Source organism: Rhincodon typus, chromosome 13 (assembly GCF_021869965.1).
Source record: "Rhincodon typus isolate 14 chromosome 13, sRhiTyp1.1, whole genome shotgun sequence".
NCBI classification, from domain to species: Eukaryota; Metazoa; Chordata; class Chondrichthyes; order Orectolobiformes; family Rhincodontidae; genus Rhincodon; species Rhincodon typus.
In genome coordinates this window covers 18,140,062-18,149,507 of record NC_063344.1, presented here as the reverse complement: position 1 = coordinate 18,149,507, position 9,446 = coordinate 18,140,062, and the positions used below count along the sequence as shown (strand labels likewise).

Below are 9,446 nucleotides of genomic sequence, written 5' to 3'. Positions count from 1 at the left end.
GCTGCTATTTTATGGGATGCGTTACCTACAAAACAAAACTCAAACAGACTCAATCCAAAGCGATTAACTCAAGTGAGGGAAGAGATTTAGTCAATGATGGGCAGTAAGACTGTTAAACTGAGTCAAAATAGCTGCAGCTTACCTGTTATGATGATGCCAAAACTGGATAGGTCACAAAATTATTGTATTGATTCTTGTAAAGTTAATGTGATAAATGAAAGCAGACACATATCCTAATCCTAGATTGGAGGATTCTATTGGTTGAATTGCATACACATAATTTGTCACTAAATTGACTTGCTAACAGATCTTTGGAAAATTCCAATAACTGATGGAGTCAATGAATTCTCAGCTTTTGTAACACTGGATGGATTTTATCAGTGCAAAGTCACGCCGCTTGGAATGAAAGGTACGCCAGCAACATTACAATGATCAGCCAATAAAGACTGTCCAACTGAACCATTTATATCAACAGTTTGGTTGATTTTAGCCAAACCTGGGAAGATCATTTACACCACTTGTCTGAACTATATAATCAGTTGTAAAAAGCCAATTTGGTTATAATAAAAACAGAAAGTGTTGGAGAAACTCAGCAGGTCTTGCAGCATCTATGGACAGAGAAACGCAATGTAGCAAGTCTGATCTGACTCTTCTTCAGATTGTTTAAAGACCCATTTAGTTGAGTGTTCTGGGAATCATGTTGTCCCATCCATAATTGTAAGAATATACTGATGTCCTAAGGGGCTCTTGTGGGCAGTGTTAGTGTTCCTAACTCTGGGGTTCAATTCCTGCCTACTCCAGAGGTGTGTAATAACATCTCTGAACAGGTTGATTAGGAAATGCCTATAGTGCTGTCCTGCTTTTGTTTTCAGTAATGATCCTACAGAAACTACTAACACATGACAAAATCAAGCTTCAAAAATTGATACAAGTATCAAAGGTGCCAATTTGATTACAGGTTAAGGTTTTCCTACCATCTAACACTTATGACATGTCTTACAGAACTGCACTATATCTTTATGAAGTCCTAGCTATGTAAGATACCAATTTATTGATGCCTGCATTTTTCATATTCCTAGGTGACCTGCCATAGGAATTTTATGCGCTACTTGTGGATATCTCCTTCGGATATCCATTCTTCTTTCGTGGGTATGTTAGAATGTCTCCATTTCTTCATCAAAACTCTGTTTTTAAAGCAGTAACACTCTGGAACTCCTTCAGCCACAGTTTCAGTGTAATCTGACTGTGCTAACTTATTGAACTCTGGAACCTAAACTGAACCTCAATTCATGAAGATATGGCAAACACTTCTCTTGCATTATCCTCACTCTTAAATAAAGTTTCAGCTATCCTGACATTTGCTTGCAGTATTACTGTGACCTCTGGTGATGGACTTTGCTTAGCTATTGCTCATTCCCAATGGAAGCATACAGAGTCTATTCCTTCAACTGTACCATCTGTTTAGCGTCAGCTGGACTTTCCAGGATTATAGATGAAGCACAATATTTCATAAACAAGACTGTATTTGAGAGAAATTTGTCACTAAAATGTGCAAAGACATAGTCCAGATCAAGCTGGCTTGCATTTTTTATCTTCTGTTTCATTCTTCAGAGCTTGCCTCTCGATATAAATCACTAGCATAAAGCTAGAACCATACACTAACCCTGCAGCCACTGCAAGGAATGATTTTACAAGGCTTTCCTTTTTTATTCTTCTGCATTGGGCTAAGTTTATCTACCCAGGATTCATCTGACAAGACGGAAGGGAAGAATGAAGCTATAACTCACTCCTGCCAAATCATTCCCCAGCAGTAAATCAACTCGGTCCATGGGTAATTTCTTATCAATCCCGATTATCACTTGACCAGATAACAAGTCACACTCCAATTAAATCTTTTATTTATTCATTTGTGGTGTGTGGGTGTCGTTGGCCGGGCCAGCATTTATCGTCCATTCCTAGTTGAGAAGGTGGTGGTGAGCTGCCTTCTTAGACCGCTGCAGTCCACTTGCTGCAGGTAGACCCATAATGCTATTAAGGAGGCAGTTTCATGAAGAAGTTCTCAGTTTTTCACAATTGGGAGTTGAAGTCAAATTAAATCCATCAAGATGTTAGAGAAAGCAATCTTCTGGTCTGTTCACTGTACAATTTTGGATACCAGTTTTGGGCACCACACTGGGGTGTTTTTGGAAATTTTAAAGGAGTGTTTCGGGATTAATAGGATTGTGTTTCTCCATGTGTTACAGAACCTTTAGGTTTATGAGTCAATAGTCTGATGAAATACTAAATAAAAACTGAACGAACTGTGGATGCTGTAAATCAAAAACAAACAGAAATTGCTGGCAGCATCTGTGGAGAGAAATCAGCGTTAATGTTTCAGGTTGAGTAACCCTTCCTCAGAATCACCCCCATCAAACACTTCCAGCATGGCATTAGATACAGAGTAAAACTCTCTCTACACTGTCCCCATCAAACATTCCTAGGATAAGGACAGCATGGCATTAGATACAGAGTAAAACTCTCTCTACTGCATCTCCATTAAACACTGCCAAGACAGGGACCACATGGGGCTGGATACAGAGAAAAACTCCCTCTACACCATCCCCAATAAATGTCCCTAGGACTGGGACAGCACAGGTCTAGACACAGAGTAAAGCTCTCTCTACACTGTCAAACCTATCAGAATAAATTTCCCTCTTAGTGGAGATTATGGGAAGTAGACGGAGAGCGATGAATGGTATATCGTCATATTCATGGCGACGGGTGATTTCCAAATTGAGTTAATTTTCTTCTTAACGAATGTACCCCTTTGGGAAGGACAGATTTATACCTGGACAGTCAAAGGTTCAAAGTTTAAAATATTGCTACTGTTGGAGATGGATTTCTGTGGCAGTTCTGGAGTTCAATGCTCTGTAAAATCCTGACCCAGCATGGTAAACATGCTGCATATAGTGAGCCCACGGAATGTGACAAAGTTCACACGCACAGGCTCCTTGAGACAGGAACACAGGAGATACCGACATTGCAAAGAAGATGGGAATCGCTTATCCTGAGGAAGTGTCCAGGTAACAGAGTTACGTAAATTGTTCATATGTGTGCAGTAACTTGCAGTTAAATCAGTGACCTGCCAACAGTCTGTGTGTACAAAGTGTGGACCCCTGACTGCACAGCCCATAAAGCTGCAGACCTGTAGCAACTCTCACAACTTTTGCACATCACAGGCTATGCAGCACTTCTTGAAATGTAGTACAATTTTTGAAATGTAGCAGACTGGTAGTGCACAGCAAGATCCCACAAGCAGCAATGAAATGGACGTTTAGGCGATGGTTTTATTAACTTGGTTCAACAGCCACACCACAATCACGATAATTTGCACATGGCCTTTAACACGGTGAAACGTGTTGAGCTACCTCATTTTCAAAGAAAATTGAATGCGTGAAGAGATAATAGGGCAGATGAGTAAAGACCTGGTCAAAGCGGCAGATTTTGTGGAGCTCCTTAGCAAAAGGGAGAGGGTCCGAGGTGTTTAGGGAGGAAAATCTGGAGCCAGACACATCAGGCTGATGGTGCAGCAGTTAAAATCAGGGTTGGATGAGAGGCAGGAATTGGAGGAGCAAAGAGATCTTGGAGGGCTGGAGGGGACTGTAGTCAATAAGGATAGAGAAGGCCATAAAAGCATTTGAAAAGGAGGACAAGAATTCTAATGTCATACAATTTAAAATGTTGGAAAGTAGAGTTAAAAATTGATTTTACTGTTTGGCAAAACAGGGTGGAGAGGCGAAATGACCTATTATCATTTGTATGATCTTACATTGTTACATTTGAGACAGAGAGGTAAAATGTAGAAATCAGATATCCCAGCAATGACGTGGATAGGAGATTGGAAGCTGGTCTCGGGATCAAGGAGAAGGTTGGAATGTTCATTTATTTCATTTTCGTGCATAGGATGAAGGCATACCATTTACTTCTCAGCCCTAAGAGAAGTTGGTGATGCGCAATTTTCTTGAACCATTGCAGTTCATGGGGTGTGGTGACAAAGAGAAAGCATAACATTACACAAAAATAGATGGTAGCTTTGAAGATTGGACAGAATATTAAAATAAAGCAAAGAATGACTGAATGATTTATAATGTGGGGAAATTAGAGTACAAGAGAAAGCTAGCTAGAAATATAATAACACTTAGTGAGATTTTCTATCGATAGAAATAAAAGAGTTAACAAAGCGAGTATTGTTCCTGTAGAAAAGAAGAATATGGCAGAGGAACTGTTACGGGTATTTTGCATCAGACTTCACTGGAAAGATATTAGTATCATCACAGAAATAGCAGCAAACTAAAAAAAACGAAAGGAGGGAGGAACTGAAGATAATTACAGTCACCAGGAAAGTGGCAATGACTAAATTATTGTAGCCGTAGGCTGACAGGTCTGGGATCCTGACCAAATTCTTGAGTTCCTGGAAGAAGTGGCTAGTGAGAGGATTGGTGCATTGGTGTTTCCCACTTGTCTGGATGACAGTAGCTCCAAGAACACTCAAGAAGTTTGATAGCATCCAGGACAAAGCAGCTCACTCAATCGGCATAATATTCACAAACATTCACTCCCATGTAAATGCACTGCAGAAATTTATGAAGCTTCCTCCAAAAGTATCTTCTAAATATGTGACTTCGACCATCTAGAGGGACAAGGGCAGCAGATACATGGGAACACCAATGCACGTCCAACAAGTGCCTATCCAAGTCACTCAACACTGGAATTTGGAACAATATCATTGCCCTTTCATTATGGCTGGGTCAAAATTCTGAAACTGCCTCCCAAAACAGTCGTACTTGTAACTGAACTTTAGTTTTTCCTTCTTTCGCAATTGTTTCCTTTGCTTTTTTCTTATATTCTGTCCAACCTTCAGACCATTTCCATTATCCATTATTACACAATTATGTTTTTGTTTGTCACTACACTCCATGGACTGCAGCGGTTCAGGAAGGCAGCTCACCACCACCTTCTCAAGGGCAACTAGGGATGGGCAGTAAATACTGGCCAGCCAATGATGCCCACATCCCATTAGAGAATTAAAAAGAACATCCAACATTCCCTCAAGCGAGAACAGAAATTGCTGGAAAACTCAGCAGGTCTGGCAGCATCTGTGGAGAGAAATCAGAGTTAACATTTTCAAGTCCAGCGACCCTTCTTCAGAACTGATGGTAGCTAGGAAAAGGATGGGTTTTAAACAGAAGGTAGGGTGGGGTTGGGGTGGTAATCGATAGATGGAGATAGAGCTCAAAGAGAGAGAAAAACAGTTGGATTGACAAAGGAGTGGATAAAGACCAGCCTCGGAGAATGACTAACTGCTAATGGGGACTTTTAGTTGCTGACAATGGGTTGTGTGTGGGAGTAGCCCTTGTGATCACAAGGACTGGTGTGTAGGGCTAGTGGAAAGGTACTGTAACTGTACTTTAATTTTTCCCTCTTTATTAATCATTTCCTTTCCTTTTTTTTAATATTCGGTCCAATCTTCTGGCCAATGTCTCTGTCTCGGGTTTGTTGCAGTGGTCCAGCGAAGCTCAGCACAAGGTGAAAGAACAGCACCTTATTTTCCACTTGGGAACGTTGCAGCCTTCTGAACTCAAACATTGAGTTCAACAATTTTAGAGCTTGAACATCTTTCCCCACTCCCACACACCAAGCCTGGGCATCACATGGGCTGCTATCACACACTACCCATTGACAACCACTAATAGCCCCCCATTGGTAGCTATTCATTCCAGACTTACCGTTAACCACTCCTTTGTTGATGCAACTGTTTTTCTTTCTGTGCTCTATTCCTGCCTATTGTTTATTCCTCCCCCCTCCTCCCACCCTATCTTCTATATAAAAGCCATCCTTTTCCTAGTTACCATCAGTTATGAAAAGGATCACTGGACCCGAAATGTTAACTCTGATTTCTCTTCACAGATGCTGCCAGTCCTGCTGAGCTTTTCCAGCAATTTCTGTTTTTGTTTCAGATTTCCAGCATCCACAGTTATTTCAATTTTTTTTGAGTCAACATTTGCTCAAAATGGGGACGGTGGCATCAGATTGGAAAACAGTGAACGTAACAGCAAGCAGGGTGAGAAACCTAAGAGAGACAGTCAGAGACAGAGCTAGCTTCATTGGAGCTGTTTGGAATTGGGTCCTGCTCTACCACAAAGGAAAAGAACAAGTTGATTGGTCAACCTTTCTTATTCTGAATTTCGTTATAGTACCTAAAATGGTGATATAGTTATTAAAATACATAAAATGCAAGGCAAGTAAGTGAAGAGTATATTTAAATAGTTAAAACTCTTTAAGGTGATGTTTTGCTTACTGTGCTGTCAATATGACCTACCAAAGATTGATGCACATGAACCCTCAGGTCTCTGGGTCCTTGCACACTATTTAGAGCTGCACCTCTGAGCCTATATTTCCTCTCCCTTTGCCTTTTGCCAAAATGCATCATCTCTCATTTTCTCTGTATTAAATTCCAATTTGACAGTGTCTGCCCATCCTGCTAGCCAGCTGATGCCCTACTCAGTCAATTGGCATCATCATCTAAGTCACACCTCCAAGTATAGTATCATCGGACATTTTTCCCAATATTCCTATATCGCAAAAAAAAGCAGCATTGGAAATACAAGCCCACAGGATCCAAAGGAACATAGCAAGCTGGATATGAAATTGGCTTACTGGCAGGAAACAAAAGATTTGTGGATGTTTTTGCGACTGGAAGAATGTTTCCAGTGAGGTTCTGCAGGACTCAGTACCAGGTCTCCTGGGTTTTTTTTGCCATTTGTTAAGAATTTGGACATTTTTTGCAGAGACCACAATCAAGAGGTTTGCAATGATGTTAAAAATTGGCCACAAGGTGGACAGTGAAGAGGGAAGCCAGAGAATATAGGAAGATATCAATTGGCTGGTCAGCTAGGCAAATAAGTGGCAAATGGAATTCAACCCAGAGAAGTGTGAAGTGATGTATTTACGGAGGTTAAGCAAGACCAAGGGATACACAATAAATGAGACAATATTGAGAGGTGTAGACGATGAGAGGAACCTTGGAGTGAATGTGCAGATATCCCAGTAGATGGCAGGATGGACTGAAGAAAATTGAATTCTTTCCTTTGTTTTCTGGAACTGCATAAATAATCAGTAAGTCCATACCCTGAGTACAGTGTGCGGCTCTGATCAGTTCTGTACTGAAACAATGCAATTGCATTAGTGAGGGGACAGAAGAGATTTACAAGGATGTTGCCAGGACTGGAAAATACTGCTATGAGGGAAGATTAGATAAATTGGGATTGTTCTTCTCAGAATTGAGGAGGCTAACGGGAGGCTTGTTTCAGGTGTACAATATTATGAGAGGCTTGGGTGAAGTGGATGGGAATGACCTATTAGCAAAGAGGACAGTGACTAGGGGGCTATAGATTTAAAATGGTTAGTGGACAGATTACAGGAGAGATGAGGAATGGTGATACCTGTGGAGACTAGTCAGAGTCTGGAACTCAGAGTCTGAAAGGATGGTAGAGACAGAAACCCTCAACTCATTTAAAAAGTTCTGGATATTTACCTGAAGTGCCATAATCTCCAGCAGTATGGACTAAGTACTGGAGAATGGGCTGAGGCTGGTTTGTTTCTTTTTCAGGTGGTGCACACATGATGGGCAGAGTGGCCTCCTTCTGTGCTGTAATTATTTTCTCCATTTTCGAAATAATTTTCGTATTAGAGAGAGGAATGTGCAGAGGTATGGGGAGAGGGCAGGAGAGAATCACTACGGGAAACACTCCTTAAGGGGACCAGAATAGGCACAGTAAATTGAATGGCCTTTGATGATTCCTGGATCCTGACCCTTGAGGAACACCAGTAGTTACCACCATCCAGTCTGAAATGCAACCACTTAGCAATGACTTGAGGTTTCTGTCCTTAAGTCAATTTTTGATCCAATTTGTTATTGACCATCCTATTCCCTGAGTCTCAATGCCATTAATCAGTCTTTCATATGCAACATGTTCAAATGTTTCCTTCAAATCCAAGTTGACAACATCCCCTGCATTTGTTACATCAACCATGCCTTTTATGTCATCAAAATTAGTATCTGATTGGTCAACCATGATCAACCTTTGACAGATCCCTGCTGCTCCATGTTAATTCACACAAACCTCTCCAAGTTCATTTCGGTGAACCCCATTCACAAACCTTCCAATTAGGCTGTGACAATTTACGCTATGATGTTCACACTTTCCAAATCAACCAGGCGAGACCCTTAAAACTCCATACGTGTACCTCACCTCACAACCTCCTCAGCTGCGGCTCATTGGATACCACTGCCACTTCTGAACCAAAGGTTTCTGAGTTCAAGTCCCAGCCCAGACACTTGAGCACCTAAATCTAGGCTGATGCTCCAGAGTAGTGCTGCAATGTTGCAACACCTGTCCAATGTAATGTGCCACTTAGGGTCCATGATCCTATGCTGTCTTCTATCTTTAAGAAGAGCTGGGGAGTTTTGTGCTAATATCTTGGTTAGCAACTACCCCTAAATTAACAATGCAAAGCAACAAGATCTGGAAAATATCCAGGCTTGGCTGACAAGTGACAAGTGACATTTGTGCCACACAAATGCCAGGCTATGACCATCTCTATTAAGAGACAATCGAATCACCACCCCTTGACATTCAATGATGTTACCATCACTGAATCCTCCACTGTCAACGTCCTAGAGGTTTCCATTGACCAGAAACTCACCTGGATCCTCCATTTAAACACAGTGGCTACAGAGCCAGTCAGAGGCTAGAAATATTGCAGGGAGTAACTCACCTCCTGACACCCCAGAGCCTGTCCACTATCTACAAGGCACAAGTCAGGTGTATGATGGAATATTCCCTACTTGCCTGGATAAGTACAGCTCCAACAACACTCAAGAAGCTTGACACCATCCAGGACAAAGCAGCCCACTTGATTGGTACTGTATCCACAAGCATCCACTTCCTCTACCACCGATGTTCAGTAGCAGTAGTGTATACTGTCTGCAAGATACACTGCAGAAATTCACCAAAGATCCTTAGCCAACACCATCCAAACCCATGACCCTTTCCACCAAGAAGGACTAAGGCAGCAGACACATGGGAACACCACCACCTCCAAGTTACCCTCCAAGCCACTCACCATTCTGACTTGGAAATATATCGCCGTTCCTTCACTATCACTGGGTCAAAAGGTTTTAGAGTAGATTGGTAGCTCGGGTTATGGATGTTGTAGTTGGTTGGCTCGCCGAGCTGGTTCGTTGTTTCACAGACATTTCATTACCCTGCTGGGTAACATCATCAGTGCAGCCTCCAATGAAGCGCTGTTGTGTTTTCCCGCCTGGTTTTTAAACTCTGGGGTCTGTTGAGCTGGATTACCTCATTTCTGGTTTTCCTTCGCAATGGAGTGCATATGGGGTCGAG

At 41.7% G+C, this 9,446-nt stretch overlaps 1 protein-coding gene across 1 annotated transcript in view; it reads left to right on the top strand.

Annotated features, from left to right (window-relative positions):
* Positions 1-3,030: 3,030 nt before the first annotated feature.
* Positions 3,031-9,446, top strand: part of LOC109936066 (organic solute transporter subunit alpha-like) — a 33,164-nt gene continuing 26,748 nt past the window's right edge. The window contains exon 1 of the mRNA XM_048604538.1: positions 3,031-3,062. Coding sequence (XP_048460495.1) covers positions 3,031-3,062 — 32 coding nt within the window. The remainder of the gene's footprint in view (positions 3,063-9,446) is intronic.